Source organism: Mytilus californianus, unplaced genomic scaffold (assembly GCF_021869535.1).
Source record: "Mytilus californianus isolate M0D057914Y unplaced genomic scaffold, xbMytCali1.0.p SCAF_3, whole genome shotgun sequence".
Lineage (NCBI taxonomy): Eukaryota > Metazoa > Mollusca > Bivalvia > Mytilida > Mytilidae > Mytilus > Mytilus californianus.
The window spans coordinates 5925847-5943373 of NW_026262679.1; the positions used below are offsets into that span (position 1 = coordinate 5925847).

At 31.1% G+C, this 17527-nt stretch overlaps 1 protein-coding gene across 1 annotated transcript in view; it reads left to right on the forward strand.

The window, feature by feature from the left end:
* Positions 1 to 17527, forward strand: part of LOC127733881 (protein RRP5 homolog) — a 49261-nt gene that overhangs the window by 5852 nt on the left and 25882 nt on the right. The window contains exons 2-20 of the mRNA XM_052243328.1: positions 170 to 303; positions 1354 to 1506; positions 2322 to 2504; positions 3821 to 3982; positions 4567 to 4690; positions 5567 to 5697; positions 8038 to 8109; positions 8548 to 8649; positions 9549 to 9758; positions 10157 to 10224; positions 10805 to 10861; positions 11263 to 11323; positions 11495 to 11644; positions 13985 to 14164; positions 14915 to 15049; positions 15323 to 15388; positions 15769 to 15957; positions 16703 to 16777; positions 16931 to 17026. Of these exons, the coding sequence (XP_052099288.1) occupies positions 217 to 303; positions 1354 to 1506; positions 2322 to 2504; positions 3821 to 3982; positions 4567 to 4690; positions 5567 to 5697; positions 8038 to 8109; positions 8548 to 8649; positions 9549 to 9758; positions 10157 to 10224; positions 10805 to 10861; positions 11263 to 11323; positions 11495 to 11644; positions 13985 to 14164; positions 14915 to 15049; positions 15323 to 15388; positions 15769 to 15957; positions 16703 to 16777; positions 16931 to 17026 (2301 nt within the window). The 5' untranslated portion in view covers positions 170 to 216. The remainder of the gene's footprint in view (positions 1 to 169; positions 304 to 1353; positions 1507 to 2321; positions 2505 to 3820; positions 3983 to 4566; positions 4691 to 5566; positions 5698 to 8037; positions 8110 to 8547; positions 8650 to 9548; positions 9759 to 10156; positions 10225 to 10804; positions 10862 to 11262; positions 11324 to 11494; positions 11645 to 13984; positions 14165 to 14914; positions 15050 to 15322; positions 15389 to 15768; positions 15958 to 16702; positions 16778 to 16930; positions 17027 to 17527) is intronic.

Genomic DNA, 17527 nt, shown 5'->3' on the forward strand with positions numbered 1-17527 from the left:
CGAAATGACTAGCTTCCTAACAGATAAGGTTCATCTTTACCTATATGAAAAAGTTGACATGTTTGAATAAAAAATTTACTCAAGAGTACAAACAGACTATACATATGGAAAAGTTTTCATGCATGGCAGGACCTACAGAAATATAATTCAAGTGCATTTTTTATTTCAGAAAACTGAAATCTTAACTGGATTTTGCTGTGTTTACAATAAAGAAATATGGAAGCAAATTTTCCAAGAGGTGGAGTTGCGAAGAAACAAAGTCATGAAACAAAGAATAGAACAGATGAGAAAGATTTATTTCAAGTATGAAATAGAATTGTTTCAGTGTTTTTTTTAAGTCGCCTCATATATAGAAGAGGTTGATAGGACATAGAAATAGCAAATACAAGATAATTATTCTCATAATCTATATATATATATATATATATATATATACAAGTCTAAATTGAAAACAACGTTCAAACCTATGATTGCGTTGGATAAAAACCGCAATTTTTATACGTGTGCATGCAAAACAAATGTCTTGGTAGAGGGGTCTAAATACAGCACAAACAACATTTTCCAAAAGACCAAATGAGTGAAAAAGTATATTTTAACAAAACGCATTTGACTAGCAGGTCGAACAACTGATGTTCTTAAACCCTGCTGACTGCCATTGGCAATTGCCAAATAAACGGATCACCGATGTAATAAATGGATCTTAATTATAAATTAAATACTAAACAGAAAACAATAAAATTGCGGAAAGATATATATATATATATATGATAAGCATATTTTTGAATTGAGCTCTAAATTCTCACTGATAATTATATTAATATCCAGATTTTACACATCATTTGTACGTTTGTAAGTATATTAGGTTGTAACAGCATTTAAATGTCTAGTAAAGACTATTATGATACTGCAGTTAAAGAATTTATTTGATAAGAAACATCTGAACTTGGTGTATTGAACATTTTGAAGAAGGAAATATATTCTTGACTTGAATTAGGTGTTTTGGAGAGAAGACAGATCACTATATTGGTTTCCTATGGTACAAAACCTGCTAGTCAAATCATAATAGTACAATCTTTGTATACTGTAACTTGTAATTTGTTGCTCAGTTTAAACCAATCTTTTCAAAAGTAACACAGACTCAATACCAAATGTGTTTCATTTAGTTTTAAGCTTTAGTACAAAGATTTTTGAAATGTACATGAAGTTAAATGTACTTTCTCTGGATCATGTAACTAAACGGTACACTTAAACATTTTTCTACCTATAAAGTTTGTTATTGTTATGAAATAGTTGAAAATTTTACTTACAAAATCAATTATATTATGATATGATAATATCAGTTTTACAATACAGACTGGAGAAGATGATACCAAAATTGAGAAAGGACAGAAAAGAAAAAAGAGAAATGAAAAGAAGGGAACAGAAAAGAAAAACAAAAAACAGAAAGTGTTTAATCCAAAGTCTATTCAATACAACACAGGCCAAATTCAGCAGCTTTCTATCAAGGTAATAAAGATTTAAAGTGGAGGACTTTAAGATACTTGTGAAATAAATAAAAATTCAATGAATTTGTATGAATGTCAGACTGGAAAGTTTTGACCAATTTATGATCCCTTCTTACAACAGTTTTGGAGGGATATTATGTTATTTCAAATTCCTATTCAGGATGTTTTACAGTTACAAAGTTTCTCACATTAGAAAACAAATGTTTCTCAATTTCATTAGAGCATAATTAATATCAATTCATAGCATTCATATACCTGTATAAATATCGTGTACAAATTATCAGTATTTTTTAATCTGAACATGATTGGAAAACACAAGCACATTAGCTTATCAACAACATATGTGCATGACTACATGCTTAAGCCTTATACAAAACACTTCTATAAAGTTTTATAAGGATATTATAAAATATTTTGCGGCCTTAGAACTTGGAATAGGCAGAAAAATATAAAATAGAATTTAGTCATATCTAGTGTCCTCGTTTGCAGCTTTATGCCAAAGAATTCAGTACTTAACGCAAGGTTAAAGTATATAAATTTGTGAGTAAACCATTAAACTGGTTTGTTATTGAAGACAAAATTGTATCACCGGGTAAAATATGGACGACGTCAAAATAAAGATAATGGGTACATAAATTTTTACAACTTGTACATGACATATACATATACATATACCAAGAGAGATAATAAATAAAACTAAATAGTAGACGTAAGAAACTTTAGTTACGCAACTTAAGCTACAAGCCAGCAGAAATATTAATTACACATTTTGAATGTTTTTATTTGAGTAAACCTTTGCGTAATTTGACCTTGCAGATGTTATCTACAGACATGTTAGTACTGGGTTGTGTGAAGGAAGTACATGATTATGAAGTGTTACTAAGTTTGCCTGGTGGTCTGTCTGGTGTAGTACCTATAACCAATATATCTGATGCATACCATGACCAATTAAAACAACTAGCTAGTCAGAGTGGGACAGAGGATGACATTGAAGATTCAGTAAGTAACAACTGTAAATACTTTTTATAATTTTGGTGATTTGTGTTTTGATGTTATTCTCAAGTCTTTTTTTTAATGGTTTGAAATAAAATTTTCCCAATCTAGGTAGACAACAAGAAGAAAAAGGATGTATGATTAGTGTGATAATAACATTTAATGGATTATCAGGCCTAATAACCTCATTGACTGCAGATAATGTACTATTTGACCTTTAAAGAAATTAGTCATATTGTCAGAAATTATTATTAGGTTTTATTGTCTTTTGGGGTTACTGTCTCATTGACACTTTTCTATTATTTATATAATTATATATTTGATTATACCCCCACAAACAATATTTGTTCTTTTAGGGGGTTATGTAGGAATCATCTGTCCTTCGGTCTATCTGTCCATCTGCCTTGTAACTGAAACTTCTCCTAAATGACCAGACAAATATCAATGAAACTTTACACACGTAGCACTCTACCCGAGGATGTGCATCCAAGAATGTAATGCCAGTCCAAAATGTCAAAGGGGAGATAATCAGATTTACACTTTGCTTATTATAGCAGTATGTGGTAATTGTCTCTCGTAAGCACAACTCTTCCTACATGGCCAAACTTATATTGATAAAAAGTTACACTGCTGTAGAAAAATACCTGAAGCTGTGCTTAAAGGAATAAATCCTGGTCCAAAATGCAAAAGGGGAGGTAATCAAATTAGCTTACTTCAATATTACAATATGTGATAATAAGTCTCTTGTAAGCACAACTCCTACTAAATGGCTCGATAGATACTGACTAAACTCAATACAAATGTAGAACACTATTTGAGGATGTGCTTAAAGGAATATCGTCCCTGTCCTATGTCTTAAAGGGAAGGTAACATGATTTACATACTTCAATACTGCAACATGAGGCAAGCACGACACCACTTAACATCTGGACAGATACTGTTGAAACTTTACACAGTTGTAGTACACTACATTGTACATGAGGATGTGCATATATGATTATAATACTGGTTCCACATTTGAAATTAGGAGATAACTGACCTTACTTCAATATTGTAACATGTAGTAATACTCTCTCATAAGTACAATGAAATATTATTGACAAAGGACATAAGGGAAATTTCTATATTTGCATGTTTTTATATTTTGAATACTATGAATATTTGATTGATTTTTGACATTTGAAGCATGCTGAAGAGAAAGGGTATTATAAATATGACTTAATGTTTTGTGTCAAACAGTAAAAGTTGATGATGTCATTGAAATTTTGAAATATAAGTGCAAAATTTAATTATAAAAGTTTTTTTTTTTTTTTTTCCCTCAGGATATTCACAGCTTACATGAAATATTCAAGATTGGAACTATACTACCAAGTAAAATAGTAAATATAGGGAAGAACACGAAAGGAAAAACTGCCATTAAACTGACCATCAATCCTAAAGCAGTTAATCAGGAATTTGAACCATCACATATAAGGGATGGACTAGTAAGTATTTCATTAAACTCTGTTGATGATTGCTAATTACATAGTAAGACTAATGAAAAGAGACTATTCATGCTGAAATTTTTCACTGTTGGACATAATTTTTGAATTGACAAGAATACCATGCCATTTTATTGAACAATGAGTCTTGATAAACAGACACCATGTTATAGCAGTATAATTTTCAGTAAAGAGGATCCAAATATTTATTGAAATAAATAAAAAACTTACTTTCATAAAGATATAAGTGATGATGATTATATAAGTGAAGCAAATAAAGGATAGGATTTGTTTTGGACTCTTGATAAATATTTCTTACCCAAATTGTGATCATTTACAGTGTGATCGATAGTATGTCCATTATTTACGTCCACTTCGAATTCATTAATTTTTATCGTGTTCTTGGATACCAAATTTCATGGATTGAGGAAGAAAAAAATTTCAAGAATATTTAATTTTGTGGTGTACTTTACGCACTAAATTCACAAAAGGAAGTAATAAATGAATAATAATGAATCCACATTTCATAGAATGTTTGCAAAATACATGGCCATTTTAATTTTATACAAGAAGTTCCTCATTGACAGGTTTTGTTTGGTAGTATTGCCAGTCAGGAAGATCATGGATATGTAGTGGACCTTGGAGTCAAGACAGTCAAAGCTTTCCTAAAAAATAAGGATGCTGAACGATACATACAGCTGCATAACGATGGTAAGTGTTGTCATAAAGAATGGGTGTATGAATGAATGTTTAATGTCCAGTGGCCAATTAATTGCATATTGGGATGAGAACATGATAATGTATTTTGAAAATAAACTCTGCTTTGTACTAGACCTACATGCTGAGAGGATTTTTAACATGCTAGTTCACATGGTAACAGTCTGCAGGAAAACATGTCACCCTTCCCATAGACATTATCCTGACTCTTAGTCTACCATTCTTTGCTCTTATTGCGAAATGCCCCCTGCTTAGCAGAGAAGCTGCCTTAGCAGAGAAGCTGCAAATACCAAGTGCAGTTGTTCAAGTTATTGAAAACATAAAATTTCTTACACAACCAATCAATTTTTGTAATTTCCTGTAGCAGTGGTCATTTTGCATAAAGAATGACTTTTCGATTTTTGCACTATATTTTATAAATATATTTTGGCCATGGATAATAGTTTAAATAAGAATTTTATCTTAAACATTTTGTAAAGAACTGTACTTTCAATGAACTTTTACACAAAAAAATGGATGGAATTGGTATTAACTTTTATTAATGGTTGGATGACATAATGAAATTTCCCTTTCTAATATTACTGCTTAGAGCTTGTACATTGCACACCAAGATTAACTGCTAAGAGCTTGTACACGGCACACCATGGCACAGCAAGATTAACTGCTAAGAGCTTGTACATGGCACAACAAGATTAACTGCTAAGAGCTTGTACATGGCACAACAAGATTAACTGCTAAGAGCTTGTTCATGACACAAGAAGATTAACAAGCTGATGCATGAGTTGCAAAATCATAAGGTTAAGCCTACATCAAGATTTCTAATCAAAGAAAATAGTAGATATATAAAACTGAAGTAATTTGTTTTTACAGGATATCCTCTGATGGTTGGACAATCTATAATATGTAAAGTAGAAACAGGAAAGGATAAACTAGACATGTTAAGTGGAGAATCTAGAACTGTCACTGTGACCATAGATCCTAATAAACTGTCATCTAATGAGGTTAGTAGTCCTTGGGGATTTTTTTAGTTGAAAAAATAACTAAATATTGCCTGTACATTTTCCAAAGTAATTGACAGTAAGCTGTTATCTCCAATTTTTTTTATTACAGGTAATCAAAATTTAATCGATAACAACAAAAAATATGATGTAATCATTAATTACTTTTTAGCTCACCTGGCCCAATGGACCAAGTGAGCTTTTCTCATCACTTGGCGTCCGTCGTCGTCATCCATTAACTTTTGCAAAAATCTTCTGCTCTGCAACTACTGGGCCAAATTTAACCAAACTTGGCCACAATCATTATTGGGGTATCTAGTTTAATAAATGTGTCCGATGACTCAGCCTGCCAACAAAGATGGCTGCCATGGCTAAAAATAGAACATAGGGATGAAATGCAGTTTTTGGCTTATATCTCTGAAACTAAAGCATTTAGAGCAAATCTGACATAGGTAAAATGTTCATCAGGTTAAGATCTATCTGCCCTGAAATTTTCAGACGAATCAGAGAACCCGTTGTTAGCTGCCCCTGAATTGGTAATTTTAATAAAATTTTGCAGTTTTTGGTTATTATCTTAAATTTTATTATAGATAGAGATAAACTGTAAACAGCAATAATGTTCAGCAAAGTAAGATCTACAAATATGTCAAATATGACCAAAATTGTCAATTGACCCCTTAAGGAGTTATTGCCCTTTATGATATAGTCAATTTTTCGTAAAGTTTTGTAATATTTTACAAAAATCTTCTCCACTTAATCTACTGGGCCAAATAGAATTAAACTTAGCCACAATTTTCAATAGGTATCTTGATTGAAAAATGTATCCAATGACTCTGTCATCCAACCAACATGGCCACCATGGTTAAAAATAGAACATAGGGGTTTACTATAGAAGTCTTAAGGGAAAATTGTTAAAAAAAACAATTTCAAATGGTCACAATTTGAAAACTAATTTAAATAATGATAAGGGGTCTTCAGTAACTATTGTAAGATTAAAATAGGATGACCTGCTTTTGATTTGACTACTGGGCCCAAATTAAACCAAACTTGGCCTCAATCATTATTAGGGTATCTAATACTATTTATTATGATTTTAACCTTATTTTACATGATTTCCAAAAACACAGTAGATACAGGTAAGCGACAAAGGCTCTTGAGAGCCTCTTGTTCAATTATATGATGATTAATGTAGTAAAATAGTTTGATAAAATAAAACCTACCTTAAATGACAATGAATAACTGAATCTACTCTTCAATTCATGTGAAATCTTGCTTACTTGTTCTCTATTACCGGTAAATGAGTTTCCAAAGTAAATTTGGGAAATAGCAGGTTATTTAAATGTCGCTCACATCACATTCAAAATTTGTTGATTTAGTAACTTTCTTCCAAATATACCTTTATTACCAATATCAGCATTAAACATTTTTAGTTAATGTACAGATATACACATATAGTTAGTATTTTATGGTTGTCCTGATTTATAAGGAAATAATCATTTTCTTGAAAAAAAGGTATTTTTGATTTTTTTTTTCTTTGTCTTTAATAGCCAATACTTATTTAGGAATAAAAAAAATATGAAAAAAGAATATGTTTTTTCAACCAAAGGTAAAAGCATACAAATGTATAACTTTGATCATATTCAAGCAATTGATTTTATTAGAGGGTAAATATCAGGAGAAAAAAGTAAAGCTTAAACTTATGCTAGGTGACAAACATTTTTGTCTAGAAAATTCTGAAGAAGAAAACATTAAATGTAGTGGCATGAACCATGTAAAATCCAGAGGAGAGTGTATCTGGTTAAAAATTACAGGTATTTTTCAGGATTTTTTTTTCTTACAGCAAATCAAAGAAAAATGCATATGTCACAAGTATTAAATTATAGACCTTGAACAAAAATTAGGAGAAGTGGTAAGATTGCCAATGAGACAGCTGTCCATAAAGACTAAAGAAGTGAACAATTACAGGTCACTTTATGAGCAAATCCCATACTCATACTGTATATAAAAGAGCTTTAAAAAGTCCTGGTCTGGCAAAATGTGGCTTAAACCCAATTTATATCTCTTGTTTGATTTTGTGACACTTGACTTGTTATACAAAGATCACTTTAACAATTAAGTGGTACACATTTTCTCTTTTGACATAAAATTTTAATGTAAATAAAGGATGATTGTATATCTACAAGGTCAAGGTCACAAACTTAGTTACACTTTGCATACTTCATATCCAAATTTACTAAGTGGTTTCCAGCTGAAAACTTTGGAATGAATATATAAATATATAATACTAAGTTACTGCATATAAGATATCAAGCTATCACAGTATTGATATTTTTACTATTACAGGTTCGTGGTGAAATGGATGTTCCATTTAGAAGTTTAATTCCTGGAATGAAAGTTAACGCTACAGTAGACCAGGTAATCATTAAATTTATAACTTTATTCTAAGTGGTTACATTATGGATACATCTATTAAAGGAAAGAGTTACATAAAAAAGCAAGGGTATATTCTATTAAGACAACAATTGGCTTGTAGAAATCAAAATAATGATGGTTAATCTTCATGTTAAAGTCATATGAAACGAGTTTCTTGTTATTTTAATGTTATCAAAATTATTGAACCAATGCATGCATATATACTTAATTAAGTCTTGTATGCACCTTTTTATGTTTATTACGATTCTATAACGTATTATCAACAAATAATATTTCACTCAGTGATTGTTGATGGCAAGCTAATTAACTTTGAGTATGTTGCTGACGTTTACCAGATCGTGACATTGATAAAACAATCAACACAGAGCATGTGGAGCATGTGACCAATAAGTTTTTTGACTGTTTATATTATGTTGCCAGGTAACAGATAATGGTGTTACAGTCAAGTTTCTGCAGTATGGTGGTACTATTCACAGATCACATCTTTCAGAAAAACCAAACAAGGCTCTCAAAAATAAGCAGGTAATATCATTAGAAGTCACTTATTTGTCAACCAGTTTTCTTGCAAACAGTTAATTTTGTAATTTCATCAAGAGCTTTTTAAAAAATTTCAGGCATTCAAACAAAAATTTCTCAAAATAGGTAAATCTAGGACAAAGATTGAAGCAATTTTTAATTTACCAGTTACAAGTAAATTGACCAAGGCATTGATAGTTTTTACTGCATCATAACTTCCTTACAACATTTACTATGAAGATACTTAAGATTGTGTTGAAAAAGTAACTCATTTGTTTAATTTCCTTCAGCAAAGAGGATGTGGATAATACATAATCTATTCTTTAAAAAAAACCAAGCATAACACTAATTAAGTCTTTCCACTTTTCTGTGGAAACTCCCATTAGAAATTTACTGATTGTTTTTTTTTCTTGCATAGTATTTTAGTTTTGCAAGATTTCAATAAGATATTTGTGATAATTACACATATTTATGTGCTTTTCTTTCCTTTTGAATTATAATACAACCTTGAAAATCTTAGACATTTAATTTCTTGGATTAAAGGATCTATTTATTACATTGCCTGATTGTAAATAATAAAGAGAATGCATAAACCAATATCTTTGTCTACCCATTCTTATTTTGTGTTGATGCTACCTATTGTTGTAAGAGGAGTGAAAGTGAGGTGGAACATTCCAAAGGGATATTCAAACTCATAAGTTGAAGACAAAACTGACAGCACCATAGCAAAATACAAAAAACAACCAAAAACAACACAGCAGTATACAAATCACAACATAGGAAACTAAAGACTGAGAAAATACAGGGTTTACTGTACATGTGAAATATCGGTATTTATTTGGCTTGGAAATCATGGTATTTCGTTGCAACCAATGAAATAAATTAAGTTGTTTATCCTGATGTAGATTAAAGCATGTGTTCTGTACATCCATCCAACAACAAAAGCTGCTGTGCTGTCAAATCTACCTCACCTTGTGGAATATAAAGGTGTGCCTGTGATTGGTCAGTTTGGTCAGCTGACTGTATGTCAGATCGTAGAGAATGCAGAAGTAACAAATGCAGGAACCTATAATGTTCTGTTTAAATTACCTGGAGACATCAAAGCAACCTGTGGGGTATGTTACATATCAGATTGTTTCACAATTTATACAGTTTAAATGCAACTGCAATATTGTTTTATTTATGAGATTTTGTATACAAGGTAACGGTTAAAGGAAATTTTTAAGCACATAATTGTCAAGAAGATTTGTAACAAATAAACAAGACATCTGACAAGTTTAAGTGTTTGAAAATTCACATTGATAATTAGTGAAATGCAAGTTTTTTTAACTTTTTTTCATGACATTTTCAATCATTCGTAAGATGGATCTGGCTTAATTTTCTGTTGTTGTGTTACAAATGTAGTTGTTTATTCTCAATAAATTTGATTTTGATTTCATTAAGTATGGTTAAATAGTGAATGTAATTTTCACACAAGTTAGATCTGTTAGTTATAATATTATTTTTCATTTAGATAAAGAATTTGAGTGATGGTAAAATTGCAGATGTCCACAGTATGTTCAAACATGGATCTGAACACAGGTATTATGTAAAAACATCATTTACATTTTAAAACTCAAAAGTGGCAGATCTTCGTTTCAAATGTTTCATTGAGAATTTTGATATAACAAAATTTTCATACCATTTCAATATTGGGTCTTAGGACACTTTGTCTTTTGGAGACTCAGATCTTTTGACCTTTTTAACTATTCTTTCTCTGTTATTCTGTATCCTGTCTTGGCAATATTTTTAGAAATTCAATGAAAAATAACTGAAAATGAACAAAATAAATATGATTCATTATGTGTAAAGAGTATGTTATGATACATTACAAATACACAGATTTTAACCTAAATGAAAAGGTGAGCGTAGGACAGGAGAATTTTCCAATTTATCAGCTGGATTTCACCAATATAGGAAAGTTTAAGCCTATGAAACACAATTTACATTTATGCTAACAGCCAATCTGTTTTAACCCTGTAAAGAAGAATATATTTTAAAGAGCTCTATATCAACTAAATGCTTTTATGGTGTGTTAATTTGCATTCTAAACAGATCAAGGTATTTAAATTCTGTCAAGTGAATTATTATCATTGTATGAAACATATTTTTATACTTTTAGGTGTAGAGTAATGGACTTTCACTACATAGACCAATTAGTAACTGTTACATTGAAACAGTAAGTACAACAAGACATAAGTAGTTTGGTTTGTGTTTATATTTTAACTTTTGTAGAAAAAAGCTGATGAAAGTAGTGGACTGGTGTAGGTCAGAGAAAATATTTTGAGCCAGACATACAATTCTTTGATTATTTTACCACCATTCAATTTAGGTATTTAAAGAATGGAATTGGAGATCCACTGGGCAAGGATAATTGTCACAAAAAGATTAAGTAATTCTTTGATAGGGATTTGGTAACCAACTATACATACTTTAATTTGACGAAGTTTACACTTTTCAATTATTTTGATAATATACAATTTGATTGCCTAACTAAGATGTTGGCCTTGCATGAATAAAATAGAAAACATAAAATCCATGTAGATACTGATTGTAAATTTTTGTTACTTTATATTACAGAAGTATATTAGATCAGAAGTATATGTCACTACAGGATATCGTACCAGGGGATGTTATTGAGGTGAGTTCTTCAGATAGTTTAAAGATACATTTGTTGCAAATACTAAATTACTTTTATGTTCTTTTTCTGCTTTATAACAACTGTAGAGATTATTACATACAATAATTGTTATGTTATAGTGAACAGTACAATATTTATTAAGTATTACATACAGCAATTATCATATTTTAGTGTACAGTAGAGACCTGTGTTGAGAGAGGAGTTGGTGTCAAATTATCACAGAACATTCATGGCTTTATACCAAACCTTCATCTGGCTAATTCAACATTCAAAACTAGAGATGTTAAAGAGTTCCATGAAGGGAAACAACTCAAGTGTAGAGTAAGTCATTTATTAACAATTTATTTTAATTGAATGATTGAAGTTGCCAAAAAAGAAATAATGTTTGTAAATTAATCTATTTTAATGGTGGGTAAAATGATTTTTAGTATATCTCACATTTCTGTGTTTAACCCACCACTTTCCTAAAAAATACACCTATGACAATTCAGAATTATGTTAGTCATTGTCCCTTTGTTCCACCATGTGAATGGTTGAGTTTTCCTATTTTATCCAAGGGTTTTTTGAATCACATTTTGAGTTTTCTGTTTCTTATTCATATTAACCATTTTGTTGTCGAGCCTACAACTTTTGTCGCAGAAGACCTGGATGCTTCATACTTTGCATATAGATGCCTTATATTACAAAGTTTCCGTCTATCACATGTCCATTGTCCTTGACCTCATTTTCATGGTTCAGTGACTACTTGAAAAAAAAGTGAAGATTTTTTGTAATGGTAATTTCTCTCTTTTTATGAGTAATAGGATAACTATATTTGGTATGTACTTACCTTGCAAGGTCCTCATGCCCATCAGACAGTTTTAACTTGACCTCGACCTCATTTCATGGATCAGTGAACAAGGTTAAGTTTTGGTGGTCAAGTCCATATCTCAGATACTATAAGCAATAGATCTAGTATATATATGGTGTATGGAAGGATTGTAAGGTGTACATGTCCAACTGGCAGGTGTCATTTGACCTTGACCTCATTTTCATGGTTCAGTGGCTATAGTTAAGTTTTTGTGTTTTGGTCTGTTTTTCTTATACTGTATGCAATAGGTCTACTATATTTGGTCTATGGAATGATTGTAAGGTGTACATGTCCAACTGGCAGGTGTCATCTGATCTTGACCTCATTTTCATGGTTCAGTGGTCAAAGTTAAGTTTTTGAGTTTTGGTCTTTTTTATTATGCCCCCGCCGTCGCGGAGGGGGCATTAAGTTTTACCCTTGTCCGTCTGTTCGTCCGTACGTCCCAAAATTGGTTTCTGTTCTCTAACTTTAGTTTGCCTCAACCAAATGTTATGAGAATTATACACAATGCTTATTACCACAAAACACAGATCAAGTGTGAATTTTGGTGGCGTCATTTTTTTGGGGGCATCATCTGTGTCCCATGGACACATTCCCCATTTATTTTCTAATACTATATGCAATAGGTCAACTACATTTGGTGTATGGAAATATTTTATGATGCACATGTCAGTCTTGCAGGATTTATTTGACCTTGACCTCATTTTCACGGTTCATTGCTCAGTGTTAAGTTTTTTGTGTTTTGGTCTGTTTTTCTTAAACTATAAGCAATATGTCAACTATATTTTTTGTATAGAAGGATTGTAAGCTGTAGATGTCTGTCTGGCAGGTATCATCTGACCTTGACCTCATTTTGTTGGTTCATTGATCAATGTTAAGTTTTCATGGTTAAGTTTGTTTCTTAGATACTATAAGCAAAAGGTCAACTATATTTAATGCATAGGTTGGTTGTAAGGTGTACATGTCTGCCTGGCATGGTTCATCTGACCTTGACCTCATTTTCATGGTTCATTGGTCAATGTTTAGTTTTCTTGGTTAAGTCTGTTTCTTAGAAACTATAAACAATAGGTCAACTATATTTAGTGTATTGAATGATTGTAAGGTTGATAGTTGTAGTAAAGTTTTATATTTATGACTATCAACATAGTATCAATTGTTAGTAAAGAAGGCGAGACATTTCAGCGTGTGCACTCTTGTGAAATAAAAAGGACTTTAAAAAGCCAAGAATATTAAATAGGAATAAAAAGGAGATGAGAATTATATGCCAGTGAGACACCAACCTTACAATAGTATAAAAACAAAACAAAAACAATACCTAGAGGTCTTCAACTTTCTTAACCATTTTGACAAACTGTTTATCCCCATTAGTGTATAGTGAATAGATCCAACAGACACAACCAAAGATTATCAATGCCAAATTCCTTTAAAAAAACACTCTATGGAGTAAATAATGGCAATCACAGACAAGATTGCTGACTAAAAACACATCATTTACATAGAAGGTAGTAAACCTACTTTATTAAAAATATGCATTGTTATGGAAACATACTTTATTTAGATATTCATAGGCAGTGAGGGCAATGCTTGTATAAATCTCAATCACAACTAAATTATGATGTAAATGAAGAGTTTCATTTTTCCTGGAAGAAAAAGAAATTTTCATCCCCTTAAAGGCTTTTTTTATGGAATAGCCTCTTGTAAAATTAAATAACATCATGAAAATGTCTGAAAAAGTGCAATGACATATTCACATATGAAAAAGCCTTGCATAATTATATATTATTTCATCATTTAATTGTTTTACATTTTAGGTTTTAAATGTAGATGTAAAGAAGAGAAATGTAATTTTAACACACAAGAAAATGTTACTGAATACCAAGTTACCGATTCTGACAGATTTTGATCAGCTCAAATATGGGATGGACGTAGAAGGTTACATAGCAAAGATTACCAATAAAGGAGTTCTTGTAGCATTCTTTAATGGAATGAAGGTATAACAAATAAGAAATCGTTCAAATAATCAATTGATCAGTTTAATTATTTTAAAAAGAATATGTGAAGACAATTTTATAGATATAACAAGCCAACAACACCAGTTTACAAACTAAAGTTAACTGATTGATGGATGGATGTTCATGTCATAAGAAAAAACCCGTCATTGAACTGTATACAAATGATAGATTTTAAACAGTAACAGTCAGGACTTATTATCTCTTAACCTAGATACATTATTTTGACTCTGAGCCGACCAGTCTATACTCTTACTGGAAGAAAACTGAATGCTGAGCAGAGAAACAGTAAAATGACAATTTTATAGTCTTTGGTTTTGAAATGAAACCTACAACTTCCCTCACTCATCCAGATGAGCACACTACTTGAGATGTGTAAGGTCTCAATGTCCCTTTCAAAATGACTATGTACTATAATATTCAATAAAGACATTTCAAAAATGTTTATGATAATTATAGTTTATTAGATTATTTAAGATCTCATGAAGATCACACTCTCTTCCTCCAACCCTTTGTCAGCATTCACCAATTGTTAGGTTGCCGTTATGAAGACTTGTATGTAAACTGTCTCTAATAAAATATCCCTTTCATTTGTAAAATGTAAAAAAAAAATTATAAATTTAACTTTCAGAAATATATTTTTTTTTTTATTTCTTTCAAACCCATTTTACAAAGGAAACTGATAAATGATATACTGATTGTATTGAAGTTCATTGCATTATCTATTTGTAGGGTTGGGTTCCAAGGAAACATCTGAGCACTGAAAACATAGAATTTCCAGAGAAAGTTTTTTTTAAAGGTCAGGTGGTGAAAGCCAAGGTTTTATCTTGGAATGAAGAAAAGAAGACAATTATTCTGTCTTTTAATGTGAGTAAATGTTTGTATGTTGTGTCTACAAATTAAAGGATATGTGCGATAAAGGTCATTGATTCACCAGCTTCACATAAAAAAAATTTGAAAAATTGAATTCTGTGTTAAATGAATAACACTCAAATTATATGGGAAGTTCAAAGTTACCTAAAGACACCTGAAAGTACCTTAATTACTTCATGCTATATTCTGAAACATGAAATAAAGTTTTACTGATTTCTAGTGTATGATAAAAAGTAATAAAATATTAAAATATTTGTGTATGTTTAGGTTGGTGCTAAATCTTCATTTGGAACCAAAGAGGATGAAAGTGAAGATGGTATGAAGATCGGACAGGTAAGTTTCAACAGTTTAAGTATTATAAAATGATGACTGTTTTAGGAATATATAAGGTCATAAATACCCTGAATTGTATCAGACCAATAAACCTCAAACAAAGATATATCAAATCTGGTTTTGTATCTGTTAAATGATTATTATAACATTTAATAGTTTTTATATTTGAGAAATTAAGATCTGAGTGTTTACCCAGATATTTGTATAGATATTGAAGCTTAGTACTACTTTTTGTAAGACAAAAAAAGAATGTCAGTTTCCTTTATTGCTTTCTGAAATTAAAGAAAAGAAGGAGGACAATTGATATTTGATTTAATTGGAGTTAATTTTAGTGACAGGTAGTCATGTAAGATTTTATATACATGTTTTGTATTCTACAGATTATGCAGTGTGAGGTGACTGGAAAAACAGAAACAGGTCTAGATGTCAAACTACCATCTTCAAAACAAGCTTTTCTACCAATAAAGCATCTGACAGATTCCATGGAAACCAGTCATTTACTTCTTGATATGTATAATCCAGGAGATGTCATAGAAAATGTCATGTACCTGAGTAGAAATAATATGCCTGTATCCTTTATTAAATGCTTTTATGTGTTATCAATGCTCACAGAGGCATCCATGTTTGAAGACAATCTTTACTTTAATGGGAAAAAATAGTAATAAATATTCATTTAACTTCATGTACTTCATCTTACCTACTAGATAAAATATCTGTCATCGATTTCACAATTCAGCATTGTCTACATAACATTACAGAGAAAACAGAAAAGCAATCCAAAAACCACAAACAATCAATAGTGAATAACCAAGAAGGCAATTTTACTGTTTTACCCCTGTCAATCCTGTTGTCCCATGAAATTTCCTTACTGAATATTAAATGTTCTAACACAAAATGGCCGTATTTAGATTCTTTGCTCCTCAAATTTCTTTTTACTGAATATCATATGTTCTAACACATAATGGCCATGTATGAAATTTTGTCTTATTTTTCAAGTAAACTACAAATATAAGCTTCCTTGAAGCTTGGCTTCATGCTACATGCTTAACATTTTGATGGGTATTCACATTCATTACTCATTCGATTTCCTGTTTATCAAATACTTATAGCAGAAGTGGCATTTGTGAGCAATAGATCATAGTTGGACTTTTAAAAAACTTAATTGAGAGAAAATTTACCTCACACGAAACTCATTTTTGTGGTACATGTTTAAGTCTTTAAACTGATAACAAATAAAGTCCATAATAGTCTAAAAATAACAGTGAAGTACGGTTACCAAGAAGTAAACAAAATGAAACCTTAATTGATATATAGATAATGACAGCCAGAAAATCTATGATAGAGTATGGTAAAGAACAGGTGGCTGTTACATCCATCAATCAGATAAAGGTAACATTATAGTCATTACAGAACATTTGTTTAGTTGGTTAATTTTACATAGCTTCATGCACTGTTCATTTTTTAGGACACAATATTTTGTTATAATTTCCAACATCAGTCCGAATACTTCAATCAATCATGCATGTATTTTATTTTTAACAGATTGGCATGATGATACCTGGAACCATTCGTAATATAATGTCCTATGGGGTGTTTGTACAGTTTGCAGGTCATTTAGTAGGACTTTCTCCAAATAAAGTGAGTATAGTACTCAGAATCTTCACTGATTATTCATAACACCAATATTACAAATTGTACGTATTTGACTTCAATAACTACACACTAGAATTGAGAATGGAAACAGGGTATGTGTCAAAGATGCAACAACCCAACCGAAGAGCAGATAAAAGCCCAAGGCCACCATTGGGTCTTCAACGCAGAGAGAAAATCCTGCACTTAGGCGGGCTTCTGCTGGCCCCTTAACAATAATGTTAGCAAAATGGACGCCACACCAAACTCTGAAACATAAAAATGAACCAAAATTTAAAAAAAAAAAATACACAAGACCAACAAAGGCCAGAGGTTCATGACCTGGGACAGGTGCAAAAATGCATTGAAGCCAAACATGCCTCATGAGATCTCTACCCTCCCACACCTCTAGCCAATGTGGAATAAACAAACACACAGCAATATGCACAGCAAAACTCAGCCTAAAAGAAGTAAGAGTCCGATGTCAGAATAGGCAACAAGAGGAAACCA